We start from the raw sequence: 16,355 nt of genomic DNA on the forward strand, positions 1-16,355 counted from the left end.
TCTTGTACAACCAGGCGGGTGAGGGAACAGAGAGAGCTGCATTCGTGCAACCCTCATATTTAAAGTCTTGCTATGTCACTCTGACCATGCCCAAGTGTGCATGGTCTGTGTCACCTGTGCCGACTGGTGACAGTAGGCGTGGCCAGAATTTCTCCTACAATCTCCCCTCCCTCCTCTCCTGTTCTTGTCTCCATCTCCCTTCTACCCTCTCCCTCCAATCCTCCTCTACCTCTATTCAGAAGGGATAAAGCCTCTCATGGGAGTCAAAAAAGCATGGCATATCAAGTTGAGGCAGGACCAAGCTCTTCCCCGTTTCATCAGTTCCTCCCCCTTGCATCTCTTGACCCATTTTTTTTTTTTTTTTGTTCAGTAGAGGGTTGTTCAGTTTCCATGAGTTTTTATAGCTTCCTGTTGTTTATTTAATTGTTGATAAACCAACTTTAATCTTGGTGGTCTAATAGGATGCAGGAAGTTATTTCATTTTTCTTTTATCTGTTAAGACTTGCTTTGTGTCTACTTAAGAGGTCAGTTTTGGAGAAAGTTCCATGCATGAGGTGCAGTAAAGAAGATACATTCTTTTGTATTTGGGTGAAATGTTCTGTAAATATCTGTTAGGTACATAGGGTTTATAATGTCTGTTAGCTCTAGCCTTTCTCTGTTTGGTTTTTGTCTGGATGACCTGTGTATTATGGGAGTGGTATATTGACATCTCCTACTTTCAGCATCTGAAGGTCAATATGTGATTTAAGCTACAGTAGTGTTTCTTTTACAAACTTGGCTCCCCTTGTGTTAGGGCATAGATGTTAATCGAAATGCCATCATGGTGGATTTTTTTCCTTGGATGAGTATTTAGTATCCTTCTCCTATCTCTTCTTATTAGTTTTGGTTTGATATTAAATGGCTGTACCATTAGATATTAAAATGACTATACCAGCTTGCTTCTTGGTCTGTCCATTTGCTTGGAATATTTTTTCCAATCATTTTCCCTGAGATAATGTCTCTTCTTGTTGTTAAAGTGTATTCTTGGATGCGCAGCAGGATGGATCCTGTTTAGAATTCATTCTGTTAGTCTATATCTTTTTATTGGGGTGTTGAGTCCATTGGTATTGAGAGATATCAGTGACCAATGATTGTTCCTTCTTGTTATTTTGTTGGTGTGTGTGTTTTCTTTTTTTGTTTTTGTTTTATGTTTTTGTTGGTATAAGATTATTTCCTGTGGTTTCAAGGGTGTAGGTTGGAGTTGTTTTTTAATCCTTAGGGCTGGAATTGTAAGTAGATATTATTTAAATTAGACTTTATCATGGAATATCTTATTTTCTCAGTCTATGGTGACTAAAAGTTTTGCTGGGTATAGTAGTCTGGGTGGCATCTATGGTCTCTTAAAGTCTGCAAGACATCTGTCCAGGTCTTCCTGGCTTTTAGAATCTCCATTGAGAAGTCAGGTATAATTTTGATAGGTCTGCCTCTATATGTTACTTGACCTTTTTCCTTCAACTTTTAATATTTTTCTTTGTTCTCTATGTTTAGTGTTTTGATTATTATATAGCAAGGGGACTTTCTTTTCTAGTCCAGTCTATTTGATGTTCTGGATGCTTTTTGTGCATTGATAGGTGTGTCCTTCTTTAGGTTAGGAAAATTTTCTTCTCTGATTTTGTTGGAATGATTTTCTAGGCTGTTGAGCTGCAATGTAGCATGACTAATAAAAACCCAGAGACAGATATTGTGGTTCTGGCTAAGATCAGAAAGCAAAGCAGTCAACTTCTACAGAGTTCTTACCTCTGTCAAGGCTGGGGAGATCTTATCCTCAGCGTGGCTGGAGACTGAATGCTGCTTGAGACTCTGAGCTCCTGTCTTATATACCTCTCTAGTGCTGGGATAAAGGTGTGTACCACCACGTCTAGCCTCTATGACTGTGGTTAGCTTTGCATTCTGATCTTCAGGCAAGCTTATTTGATTAAAAACAATATGTCACCACACCTCAATTCTTCCTCTATTCCTATTATTCTTAGGTTTGATCTTTTTGTTTTTTTTTCATAGTGTCACAGAGTTCTGGGATGTTTTGTGTCAGATTTTTATATTTAACATTTCTTCTATTGTATCTTAAACATCTGAAATTCTTTCTTCCATCTCTTATATTCTGTTGGTGAACATTGCCTCTGTCGGTCTTGTCTGAATTTCTAAATTTTTCATTTCCAGATTTCTCTCAATTTGGGTTTTCTTTATTTATTGATTCCATTTCCATTTTCCAGTCTTGAACAGTTTTTTCCCCCTATTTCCGTCCACTCATTGTGTTTTCCTGGATTTCTTTATGGGGTTTATTCATGTCTTCTTTATTTGGTTTTCCTGGATTTAAGAGATTATTTATTTCCTCTCTAAGGTCTTTTTCTTGTGCTTCAGCTCTGTTGGAATATTCAGGATCTGTTGGGGCTGGGTTGCTGGACTCTGGTGAAGACATACTGTCATAGCTGTTTTTTTTTTTTTTTTTTTTTTCCCACTGGTGTCTAGGCCTCCAGGATTGGGATGATAATAGTACAGGTGGTGATTTCTAATTTTTATCTTTGTTGGGTGGGTGTTTTATTCCTTTCTTTTGTTTTTTTTTTTCTGTTTTTCTGGCTTTCTTAGCTGGTGTGTTAGTGGGGACTTCCTGCTGGTGTTGGAGGCTGAGATAATGGAGTGAGTTGGGGAAAGAAAGATTGGTGATGAAGATCCTTGTTCTATTGGGTCATAGAGGAAAGTGACACCTCAGCAGATTTTCTGCTTCAGAGTGGGGGATGAGACCAAGGGTGGGGCTGTGATTGGGACTGGAGGAGCAGAGATGAAGATCTGCCATCAGCCTACCTGGTTTCCTGGAAGGAGTGGTTTGTGGGTTAGCAGTGGCTGCTTGCTGGAGTTGGGGGCTGGGATAAATCAATGGATTTGATGAGGATTAGGAGAGGAAGGCTGAGCAGGTATAGAGCTAGAGATTAGACTGGGGGATTGGGTTTAGAGGAGAGAAGGGAGTGCTGAAGGTCTTCAGTTAACTTTCCTGTTTGAACTTGTTCACATTTATTTTTTATATCTACTGATTTTGGGTTTGGATTCTTTTTGTTTCCTTTTAATCACACTAATGTTCACTATTAAGTTATTTGTATAAATTATTTCTAAACCTTAAATATACTCAATTACAGCTACAGATTTCTCTATTATGATTGCCTTTGCAGTATCCTAGGGGTTATGATTCACTTTCATTTTAATTTGATTCAATGAATTTTTAAAATTTCTTCTTGATTTCTTCAATGACTCAAATGAGTCTAAATTTCATTATTTAGCCATGTATTTGCATAGTTTATCTTAGTATAGATTTCTCATTTTATTTGATCCTAATATGACAATATAGAAGAAATTACTGTGTTTTTTGCCTTTATTAAGAGTAGCTTTATGCTCCAAGCATGTGTAATAATTATTAGAAAGATGCATGAATTGTTGAGAAGTTATTCCACAGCTACTGGATAGCATATCATATAGATGCCTGCTTGTTAAACTATTTTTTATCTATTTAATTCTAACTTTCCATTTATTTAATTTAGTCCAAATGATTAATCTGTTGGCTAATGAGAATGGGGTATTGAAATTACCCATTGCTACTCTTCCAGACCTGTCTTTACATTTATGTTCAAAAGTGTTTTATGAAGTTTAGTAAGCTATTATTTAATTCATATCTATTATAGACACCTTATCTTTGGGAATCTGTTACCTTTATTAGTATCCTGTGACCTTTCTCATTTCCAAATGACTTAGGCTTGGATATATGCTTTGATAGCTATGAGGGCAGGAACTCCTCCTTTGTTTCAAATTTCCTTTACATAGAATATTATTTTTCATCATTTCACTTTAGTGTGTGTTGGCAAGTGAGGTGAAGGTGATTTTTTTTTATGGAGAGGGTAGTTGGATTTTGTTTTTTAATCCAGTCTATATTTAAGGTTACTTTTGAGAGGTATTTAACATCTTTCTTATTCTGAGAGGTCTGCTGGCTTGCTGAATTCATAAAATATGAGTACCCTTTGTTACCTATTCTGCTAGTTAGTCTTATCCATTCCTGAGCTACTGTGTTTGTGTCTTTCTCTTCTCTTTCCTCTTCTTTTAGGTTTCTTCTGTAATTGCTGGTTTGTGTTTAGGAATTGCTGAGTTTAAGATTATCATAGATCCTTATTTATTCTTTACTTTCAAAGGATAACTTTGTTAGATCTGATAGTCCTTGTGCACAGTTATTTTGTTTCAGGGCTTGAAATATGTTAGGCCATGTTCTCCCGGAATTTGGATTTTTTGCTGCGAAGTATGGCGGGAAATTACCAATAAGGAGCCAGGTAGAAATACAAAGGTATTTAACAGGGAAAAAGCCTTACTTACAGAGCAACCTAGCCAGCCAGCGGGCAGCAGTCTGTCCAGCAAGCCCAAAGTGAAACCGAAAACAGAAACCAGCCACCTGACCAACTCTCACTCTACTTCACCCTGACCACGCCTACAGGGGCGTGGTCAGGTGCAGCTTTAGCCAGCCCCTAAGCAGGCGTGGCTAAAGCTTCTACAGAGAAGTTGGCTATTACCTTGGTATGTCTTACTTGTAGTTTATTCTTTTTTGCTACTCTGTTTTTGGAATTTTAACCATAATAAAACATATAAAGTTTTGTTTTTTGTTGTTGTCATATCTTTTAGTTTTTCTAAATTCCTCATATAACTCATATCCCAGAGGTCTTTGTTTTGGTTATACTTTTTTTTTCTTTGTTGCTATATGAACATAATAATTTTGAACTCAGTCTTCATTTTCTTATGTTCCTTCTTTTGCCTATTCTAGTCCATTGGTGATGATTTATATTGAGATTTTTATTTGATTTGATGAGTTTTTCATTTCCAAAATTTCTGTCTTATATATTTTATGTAAGAATCTGTCCAATTGCTGATTTCCTGTCTAGTGGTTCTCTGTGGTGATATCTTTTTTGCACAAGTAAAGCCTGTCTGGGGTCAGAGAATGGAGCTTGCCCCTAGCTAACCATAGAGGTCTGGAGGTCTGTACAGATAGACAGGAAGTGATGTAGCTGGGCAGAAACAGGAAATTGCTCTCTTTTCTGCTGAGGAAGTCAGGTGTGCTATGGCTTGCTCCTTCTCTATGATCTCTCAGCATTTCCCTCCATATCTGACTCCAGCTTTTTATTATCTAGACCAATTAAAACTCCATTTACAGTTGTCTTTCTCATCCAGGTCTCAAATTGACTTCTTTCACCAGTCCATTTATAAAGCAAGACTTTTGAATTCTTTGGCATTTTAGGCATGTCAGCATCTTCAGATGTAGTTATTGAGGGGCTTTGGAACTTTCAGAGATGTTTATTTTCTTACTGATTCTTATTACGTCTGTGTGTGTGTGTGTGTGTGTGTCTCTCTGTGTGTGTGTGTGTGTGTGTGTGTGTGTGTGTTTCTGAGTTGCAATTTGTGCATGATTAGGAATGGATATTTATTCCATGAGGTCTTCATAGTGACCTACTGTATGAAGGAAATTGAGGGCTCAATTTTCAGTACTACTCAAGTAAGAAAAAAATGAAGTTTTATAATAGCAAGAATATCAAAACAAACCAAAAGCAGAAATATAGCTAAAATCAAAGTCAAATGGTATACTAACAGTTACCACAGGGGAGAAATGCCAGGTATAATAAACTGTACATTATAGAATCTTCATGTCTTTGCATACCCAGAGCCTCTTTTGGTGCCATGAGTTTGGTGATCAGTGGTTTGGAAGGTTGTTACTTGCTCCAGAAGGCACTGGTTTGTGTCCCTAGGGAAAGCCCATGTCCAAGCTTATGGCCATCTCCTGAGCACATTGCAAAGAGTACTGACATCTGTACTGGAGAGGAAAAACTTCAAGAAACAGCACTATGCCTGAAGGTCAGAGCTTTTGGATCCTCAGTGTTGCTTTTTTTGTATTAGTATTTTCTAGGTTATTAAAAGTCTTTGATTAATTTCCAGAGTTCTAAAAATTCTTATTTTCATCAGTTTCATAAATGGGATAATTTTTAGTTTTAATTGCTCTGCTATTTTCATTGGCTGCAACTTTTAAACTTGGATTTTTAATATTTTATATAACTGCCTAATTTTTATGTAATTGCCTCATTTTTATTGGAAAATATTAAATTCACTCTTAAAATTAACATTTGAATTCTGCAGGTAATGTCTATATAAAAGGTTGTTTATTTTTAATAACCAAATTTTAGATTGGTAAAATTTAAATACTTTATATTTTCTGGCTGTCTGGTGTTTTCTTGATAATGCCGCGATTTTCCTTTGTTGCTCAGTCTTTTGGCATCTGTTTCTTGTCCATTTTTTTTTGGCCCTGGCTGTGATCCTCTTTAATGTGTTCTCTTTTTATTTCTTATTTTTAGTTCAGTTAGGATTTTGTTTTTGTTCACTCAGACATTATTTTTTTTCACTGAGTTTATTTACATTTTTATTGTACCTTAGTTCATTTCATTTTATGGTAGGTGTGATTAATGCCATTTTATATGTATGCATGCTTACTCAAACAGTTTTTGGGTCTTTTTCATGTAGAGGTAGAGGCTCAGCATTAGAGGACATGAGTATTGTCACTCACACTCCACTCACAACTCTAGTAATTGGACTTTGTGCAGGCCATCTTCCCACATCCTTACAGTACAAAATATTACTCAGCACTTCCACTTCTAAGTTAAACCTTTCATTGCCTTTGCCCATGGTTTTGCTCAGTTGTATTTTTAAAGGAGTTACTGTTGTATTTGTGTTGTTTTTTCCAGTTGATTATCTTTGGTTTTGCAAGTGACTTCTTACAGTTAAGTATGTTAATTTATCTTATGCTATATAGGATTAACAGTAATTGTTAATATTTAAAGAAGCAATATTTTATCTGTACTTTTGACATTAAAGATTTTTTGATAACTCAAAGACAAAAATATATTAATTAAATAATGATTTGACTTTAGGATATTAGTATACTAGAAATTTACTTTTGTATATAATATAAAGTCTAAGTGTAATTTCAACTTTGCCTATATAGTGAGGTAATTTTTTTGATCATAATAGTGATATATCTTTATTTCTAGCAACAACAGATGTCATTTCCATCATATATCCATTTTCTCTAGACTCACTGATCTGTTCATATATTTATTCATATACACTGTGCTTTATTTGGTATAACTTTTTAATAATTTTTAACATAATTAAAAAATTAAAAATAATTTTAGAATAACATAGTTCTATTTTTAAAATAGTATATAGTATAAAATCTCTCTTCTTTTTATTTAAAATATTTATTTTTTATTTTATATACTAACCCCAGTTCTCTTCCCCCCCCAAAGATAGACACACTTGCACACAGAAACATCCTATAAAAACACAAAATAAAAAAAAAAGATTTGTAAGGTAAAACAACAAAAAAAAACAAACACCAAAAAAAACCAAGAAAAAAACTAAACAAAACAATGCCCAGACAAAGAATTTTAAGACATAAATCCTCCAAAGATACCACTGAGAACATTTGTGTTGACCATCTACTACTGGGTCTGGGGCCTGAACTTAAGTGTGGTTTGTATACCTAGTGAGACTCCATTGGAGAAAATGAATTTTCCTTTGTGAGTGTTGTTAATTGGAGATAGCTTCTGGGTTGGGGATGTGTTTGGGTTAGGGCTTGTGTCTACTAGGTGTTGGGACCTCAACTAGCTTGGATGTGTGCAGGCTTTGTGCATGCTGACACACTCTCACCAAGTTTATATGTACGTCAGTCCTGTTGTATTTAGAAAGCCTTGATTTGACAGTGTCTTCCATTCCCACAGGCTCTTGCAATCTTTCTTTCCCCTCTTCTATAGGGTTCACTGAGCCCTATAGAAGAGGAACTTGATGGAGACATCCCATTTAGGACTGAGTATTCCAAAGTTTCTATTTGTAAAATTGTCTATTTGTGGGTCTCTGTATTCGTTCCCGTCTGCTGTAGGAGGAAGCTTTTGTGATGATGGCTGGCAAGAAACTGATCTATGAGTATAGCAGAATGTTATTAGGAGTCATTTCATTTCAGGTTTTAGGTCTTGCACTGTTTCCTTGAAAGATTTGTTGATAAAGTTTTTGGTTTGTTTTCTCTTCCATTTCTTCAAGGGATTTTCTCATGTCCTCTTTGAGGCCCTCTATCATTTTCATGAAGATGTTTTTAAGGCCATTCTCTTCTGCTTCATCTGCATTGTGATGTTCTGGTCTTGCTGGTGTATGGTTCCTAGTCTCTGGTGGTGTCATATTTGTTTTTCTGTTGTTGAATGTGCTTTTATATTGTCTTCTTCCCATCCTTTCTTCTGGTGGGTGTAGCTGGAGTCTCTTTCTCTCCTGGTGGGTATGGGACCAAGGCTCCCTTCTGGTAGATGAAAACAGTTCCAATACTCTGATGTCTGTCCTCTTCTTGTGGATGGAGGCAGGACTGTTACCAGGGCCTTGGCAGTCTCTGGGTGTGCTGGACCTGCTGGCTGAGTTCGGATCCTGTGAGCAGCCCTCTGGCATCAGGTGTCCACGAGCAGGTCCACTGGAAAATTTCTAAACAATTTTATTAAATTATTTATTAGACATGTAGTTATCAAAGGCAACCTTAGTGCAGTTCATAATGCATTTTTGACTGTTTTATTTTTTACTTTTTTTTACTTAAATTAGAAACAAGATTGTTTTACATGGTCAATCCCAGTTCTCTCTCCCTCCTCTCCTCCCCTGCCCCCCACGAACACCCTTCCTATCCTATACCATTTCTGCTCCCCAGGGAGGGTGGGGCCTTCCGTGGGGGGTATCTTCAGAGTCTATCATAAGTTTTGGGATCGGGCCTAGGCCCTCTCCCGTGTGTCTAGGATGAGGGAGTATTCCTCTATATGGAATGGGCTCCCAAAGTCCATTCCTATACTAGGGATAAGTACTGATCTACTTACAAGAGGGCCCCCAGATTTCCAAGGCCTCCTCCCCGATGCCCACATTCATGGGGTCTGGAAACAAAAGACCCAGGATAGCCAAAACAATCCTGTACAATAAAGGAACTTCTGGAGGCATCACCATCCCCGACTTCAAGCTCTATTATAGAGCTATAGTCTTGAAAACATCTTAGTATTGGCACAAAAATAGGCAAGTAAACCAATGGAATTGAATTGAAAACCCTGTTATTAACCCACATACCTACGAACACCTGATATTTGACGAAGAAGCTAAAAATATACAGTGGAACAAAGAAATCATCTTCAACAAATGGTTCTGGCATAACTGGATCAGCGCATGTAGAAAACTGCAGATAGATCCATATCTATCGCCATGTACAAAACTTAAGTCCAAATGGATCAAAGACTTCAACATAAATCCAGCTACCCTGAACCTCTTAGAAGAGAAAGTGGGAAGTACCCTGGAACAATTGGTACAGGAGACGGCTTCCTGAACATTACACCTGTAGCACTGACACTGAGATCGACAATTAATAAATGGGACCTTCTGAAAATGAGAAGCTTTTGTAAGGCAAAAGACACAATCAGCAAGACAAAACGGCAGCTCACAGAATTGGAAGATATTCACCAACCTCATATTTCGACAGAGGGCTGATCTCCAAAATTTACAAAGAACTCAAGAAGCTAGTTTCCAAAACACATAATGCATTTTCTTTTGCTCTCCCTTAACAATATGTAAAAGAAAGGACCTGGGAAAAGCATATTCTTAAAGAGACAGGTAATAAGAGGAAACATACCACGTCCCTTTTATGTGGCCATTATGATCCTAAATGATTAGCTTACTTTTAATATTATAATGTTGACTATTAAATATTTAATGATAGTAAATACTTAAATTTGTAAAAAGTAAAAAGGGTAATATAAGAAAATTATACGTGATTATATTTATAAACATAGTGGTTTGGATACTAAGAAAATGTTTGCAAATTAGATTCAATAATTACTAAGTAAATACACAATCAGTCAGACTTACAATAGGAAGACAGCCTACAGATAGATGAACATCAACCATTTAATCAAAATATTGAAGAAGAAAAACATTATCATGGGGTAGAAGAAATTACTATTTTTCTAGCTCATGCTAGAAAATTCATGATTAAAAACAAATAACCAAACACAGAGATAAGCTTTCATAACCAATGGAAGGCTATGGCTATTTCAAACATGTTTTATTGTTAAAAATACAAAGGCTTTTTAATGTTAAGAATTTTGATTATGTAAAATAATTTTAATTTTACGGGCTCACAAGAAAATCTTGGTTGTGGTGAATCAGAGAGGCATTGGCATGCAGTTGCTGACAGGTTACTGGGAAAGCTGGGTTCTTGAAAGCTTAGTTCTGAGGACATTTAGGACAACTGAATCTTGGACTGTGCTCCTTCTGTGTCTCTTAAAGCATCTTCTTTGAGTTTATCATGATTATTTTAAGCAGAGTCTGACAAGTTGCATGTTTAAAAATCAACCATTGTATATATTAATCAACTTTTAATCACATTATTTTTATCTAGTGTACTATGCAATATTATTGTAATATATTGTTCCTCTCATCTAAATGTATATATGCACTATGTTCATGTTTGATGTCCTTGCAAAACACATGAAGTCCAGCTAGAGAATTATCTTAATACTGTCACTGTAGCTATGTACTCTGAAAGTAAACAGGGTCAGTGTATGTGATGTCTGATTAAAAAGGACCAACACATAGCATTCATGTTTATGATGAACACCCTCACACATGTGTAACTAAATGTACACACACAGTCAAATAAAATACATTGTATGCTTCTTAATGTAATTACATGGAAACAGTGAAATTAAATTATCAACAAGTAATAGTAGCAATAACCCAAAAAATGTCAGAGAATGTAACACAAGCTGCAAAATGTAAGGTATTATTAGACAATTAAAGAGCATAAAATATTACTGGAACATTTTAATATTGTATTTCAGTGAGCGTATATGTCATGCTCCATCAAAGGAGTCCACATGTGCTATGTGTAACCCAACGACTGAGAAACACTGAACTGGTAGACCCATCATTCCAATGGCATGGGCCAAAAGGAAAAATTGTTTCAGGTAGGATTTTATTTAAGTTATCATAATTAAATTGATATATCTCAGATTTACCTACACTTAAGGGATGTTTGTATCTAATACATTTTTTCATTCAGGTATTTTTTATGGTCTCATGGAGTTGATATAGCAATGTTGATAGCATGAACATTTCATATTGTCTTTATTTAAGGATGAAGAAAGTAAAAATTTCAGCAGTTTCAAGAATTTCATTTTATGTAGAAATCAGTTTCTGATTGCATTATTCTTTTAATTTTGTACCTATTTTATTGTGGTCTGTCTATTTCATCTTTGCTCTAAATCTTGAATTTGATAATTGACTTAATTTGTAATTTATTTTAAAACTTGTACTCATTAACAATAGATTTTCTTTACAGAATAGGATATAAAACAAATGTTGGTTACTAAATAGATGTTGTAACATGAGTTCTTATACTTTCTTATATTATTTGTGCCAAATACAGTTCGTATATTCATATATATGTTCATATATTTATTAACACTTCTGTGTAGGAAAATTTCATTTTGAATTATTACTAAGAAATGCATAACTTCATTGATGATGTTATATTTAAAATCATGTTAATATTTTAGTATAATACTATGTTTTTCTGAAATATATAGTAACCACTTAATTTATTAATATTTTAAAAAATAGCATGTTAAGGTAAATATGTAACCTTTTATCAGAAAATATTCATGAACAAGTAGGCATTAAAACAGAAATATATTCTTTTATATTACATTTTCAGCTTCATCCAGGATATAGAAATGGGAGATCTCAAGGCATAATTCTCTATGTAAGGTTCTTGAGGGTGGGTATATCTGTCTATTCATTTCTCCTTCAAAATATGCAGCAGGGCTTTTCATATAATAAAAAATGTCAGTGCTAAGAGCATTCTGGCATTTTACTTTAGAAGTATTTCTAAAAGTATATAAGTATTAAATCATTTACTTAACATGGAAAAAGATACGCAGTAATTTCCTGAGATAATGCTTTCAATTCTAATGAATGGAGTATTCATTGCTTAATTAAGAAAATGTTAGTATCTGAAAGTTTTATGACACAAAAACTATAGTGATGAGCTTTCAGAATAACAACCTGTCTATTTAACCTGTCTATTTAACGATTTATTATATTTGCTGAATTGAATAACCATATGATTTGGGCTGCTATGTCTTGTCATTCTTCATTGAACAAATGAAATGTGCTTCAGAAGATGAAGTGGTTACCCATGGTTGTACAGTTTGTGAGAGAGAATGGAGCCTTCACATCTGTGTCTTAATATCTCAAGAATAGGGTTACTGTCCATTTGACAGCATAGTTTTCTTCCAGTATAATACTTATGCTGAAGCAAAAAGGGAACTTACATCCCATTCTTTTTCCTAACACAGCAACACTATGACTGATTGACAAGCCTGATAATTTAATTTTCCATTTATTTCTTCTGTAATCCTCAGTGTTAGAAAGCAATTCATTGTTTCATGTACCATTCTGTGCAGTGATAAGAAATCTTAGCCATTAATGTTATATTGTAATAGACTTTGTTTTGGGTACACCATTTCATGTGCAGATTGTGAGACTCTATAACTCATTCTTAAAGTACATAAATATTATTTAGGGTTTAATTAAATAAATATACTATATAAAATATATACTTTGTATATACATGTTGCTTAATATATATGCATACTTGCACTGCATATGTTTTTATAAATTTTCATAAATAGTACTGTATTTCTTATAGAGTACCAGGCTTTTTATTTTGGGCCACCCACAAGCTCCCAAGTTTGACATGGAGACTTCTTATTAGTTATGAATACTCAACCTAGCTTAGGCTCATTTAATTTAAGTTAACCTGTTTAATCTACCTTTTGCCTTGGGTCTTTTTACTTTTATTTCTGTATGTCTTATTTTCACAGCTTCTGGTGTGTTGCTGGCAGGTGGCTACCTGGCTTTTTGCCCTGGGCCTCTCCCTCTCTTTCTCTTCATTCTTTCCTCCTTCTTCTCATTTCTTTATTTTTGAGTCTAGATTTCTTCTCCTACTAATTCTCTTTGCCTGTCATCCCCACCTATCCTTTCTTCTGCCTAGCTATTGGCTGTTCAGTTCAAGGTGAATCAAGTGCAACACATCTTTACATAATTAAACAAATGCAGCATACAGAAAAGTAATAGACCTTTATACAGTTAAAGTAATATTTCTCAGTATATACAAATGTAACACATCCTTGCCTAGTTAAAATAACATGTCACAACAAGATAGCATCTCTTTCAGTGCAAGGAGAATACTAGGAGTGCTTTATGTCCATAGGTCATTCCTAGTTTCTGACCACTTAGACCAGTGGTCCTCAACCTTCCTAATGCTGTGACCCTTTGATACAGTTCCACATATTTTGGTGACCCATTCCAACCATAAATTTCTTTTCATTGCTATTTCCTAAGTGTAATTTTGCTACTGTTATGAATTGTAATGTAAATATCTGATATACAGGGTTTCTTGATATGTGATCTCTGTGAAAGGGTCATTTGAATCCCCCAAAGGGGTTGCACCCCACAGGTTGAGAACCCCTGACTTAGACAGTCCCACAGTTGATGAACCCTGGTTGGAAATTTGATTTTAAGGTCATTCTAGCACCTACTGATAATAATAATAAAATACAATGATTAATTTTGTGTAACTCCCTTTTGTGGACACAAATTTTGAGGGTTTTTAGATTTCTTTAAGTGTTTGGCATTTTGTCTCCCTGTTGTGATTTAAGTAGTTGTGTATTATACCTTTATTAGAAAACACCACCGCACAAGTGACATCCACAGGAAGCCTCATATTTCAGAACTTTGACGAGACCATGAGTGGAGTTTATACATGTTTCCTTGAGTACAAACCAACTGTGGAAGAAATTGTTAAAAATCTTCAACTGAAATATGTTATTTATGGTAAGAAGCAAATTTATTATGTTTTAACAGATCTCAGTGTTTTAAAATGCTTAAACATTTAACAAGTTTTTTATTTTATGTATTTTTATTATTTAAAAATTTTTAAATTTAAATATTTTGATCTTACTCTTCACCTCTCCCAAGTCCTTCCAGATCCTCTCTCTCCCCTACCCTACCCACTCAACATTAAGTTCTTTCTCATAAAACCAAAATAACCAATATAACAGCAGAACCTCCACCCCCAAACAAGAAAACAAAATAAAGCACCACACCCAAAACCAAACCAAACCAAACAAAACCAAACCAAACCCCTTCTAACTGTAACCTAATAACACACACACACACACACACACACACACACACACACACACACACACACACACACACACACACCACAAAAACACACATACACACCACACATACACACACACCCCTACCTGTGGAGTCCATTATGTGTTGGTCAACTATTTCTGTACATGATGCCTGCGCTAGAGTGGTTGATATACCCAGTGTCATTCCATTGGAAATGATTCATTTTTCCTCTCCCAGCAGGTACAAATGATAGTTCAGTAGTTAAAGTGGCTTTAGTGGCTAGGTTTCCTCCTTCCTTCCCTTCCTTCCTTCTTTCCTTCCTTTTTTCCCTCCTTCTCTCTATCCCTCCGTCCCTCCCTCCTTCATTTCTCTTTTCTTTCATTAATTCATTTAAAAATACAACAAAATATATGATAAACAAAATCTATCACATCAAAGTTGGACAAAAGAAACCAACGGATGGAAAAAGAGCACAAGAGAAGGCACAAAAATCAGAGACCCACTCATTCACACACTTAGGAGTCCCATCAAAATACTAACCCAGAAGCCATAGTATAAGCACTGAGGACCTGGTGTAGACCTTTCAGAACTTGGACATGCTGCTTCAGTCTCTGTGAGTCCCTATGGGCTTTGCTCACATTGGTTTAGAGGGCCTTGTTTTATTGGTGTCTTCTATACCCCCTGGTTTAACACCCCTTCTGACTTTTCTTCCTCAGGTTTCCCTGACCCCCCAGGAGAGGGATTTGGTGGAGAAATCCCAATTAGGGCTGAGTGTTCCAAGTTCTCTCAACTCTGTGTGTGATATCTGCCTGTGGGCTCTATATTTGTTCCTACCTGCTGCAGGAGGAAGCTTCTCTGATGATGGCTGAACAATGAGTCTAGCAGAATATCATTAGAAGTCATTTTATCACTATATTTTCTTTCTTTCTTTCTTTCTTTCTTTCTTTCTTTCTTTCTTTCTTTCTTTCTTTCTTTCTTTCTTTCTTCCTTCCTTCCCTCCCTCCTCCCTCCCTCCCTCCCTCCCTTCCCTCCCTCCCTCCCTTCCTTTCTTCCTCTCTCTTTCCTTTCTCTCCCCCATTCTCTCTCTCTTTTTCTTTCACAGAATAATTTGGTTTTGCCCTAGGTTCCTGAACTATTTAATTAGTCTCAGGTGGGTTTGGTTTCCATTTTCTGGAGTGGGCCTTAAGTCAGATCAGTTATTAGTTGGATACTCTCATAAGCTTCGTGCAGTCATTGCCCTAGCATATCTTACAGGTAGTACACCACTGTAGATAAAGGATTTGTGGCTGGCTTGGTGTTTATCTTTATCTTTTGAAGGCATGCAGAGTACTTTCCTGTACCATAGATGATATAATATGGCGGTGAAGGCTGTATATAGGCACTGACTTGACATCGCCATGTTCAAAGATTTGTGTAGGTGTTGTCTTCAGTACTGGGGCCTTGCTGTCAGTTTTTGGAGAGCAACCTATAGTCTTGGAAATAACCTGGATTCCTATGGTGGCCCCTTCATCCATCAACTCAATTAGATGTAGCCCAATGCCAGTACAGGAAGCTTCATTTAGTGACAAGAGATGGCCAGGTGGGACTCTGTCTCCCCATTATTTGGTGATTTCATTTAGATTGCTTTGATATATGTGTATATTTTAGGAAGTTTGTACAGTATTAGGTTTCCATACTACCCTCAAATGGCCCTTAATTTTAGCTGTCTCTCCCCATGCTCCCTCCCGCAACCCCCATCCTCTCCACTTTTCCACTTGATCTTCTCATTCCAGCATTACTATCCATCCATATCTATTCTATTTCTCTTTCCTAACAAGATCTGTTCCATCTAGTCCCTTTTTCTACCCTCTGTGTTTCTATAGACTATCGATTGTAGCTTGGTTATCACTGTCTTAACAGCTAATATCTACATATAAGTAAATACATAACATATTTGTCTTTCTGGGTCTGAGATACCTCACTTAGGATGATTTCTTTCTAGTTCCATCCATTATCCTGAAAATTTCATGGTGTCATTTTTAATGGCT

The 16,355-nt window shown here is 35.9% G+C and overlaps 1 protein-coding gene across 2 annotated transcripts in view; it reads left to right on the top strand.

Annotated features, from left to right (window-relative positions):
* The window catches only part of Zpbp (zona pellucida binding protein), a 120,656-nt gene that overhangs the window by 31,743 nt on the left and 72,558 nt on the right, over positions 1–16,355 (top strand). For both annotated transcript variants that reach the window (XM_027388122.2, XM_035453475.1), the window contains exons 3-4: positions 10,959–11,084; positions 13,867–14,016. In XM_027388122.2, the coding sequence (XP_027243923.1) occupies positions 10,959–11,084; positions 13,867–14,016 (276 nt within the window). The remainder of the gene's footprint in view (positions 1–10,958; positions 11,085–13,866; positions 14,017–16,355) is intronic.

Source organism: Cricetulus griseus (genome assembly GCF_003668045.3).
Source record: "Cricetulus griseus strain 17A/GY chromosome 1 unlocalized genomic scaffold, alternate assembly CriGri-PICRH-1.0 chr1_1, whole genome shotgun sequence".
Classification (NCBI taxonomy): domain Eukaryota; kingdom Metazoa; phylum Chordata; class Mammalia; order Rodentia; family Cricetidae; genus Cricetulus; species Cricetulus griseus.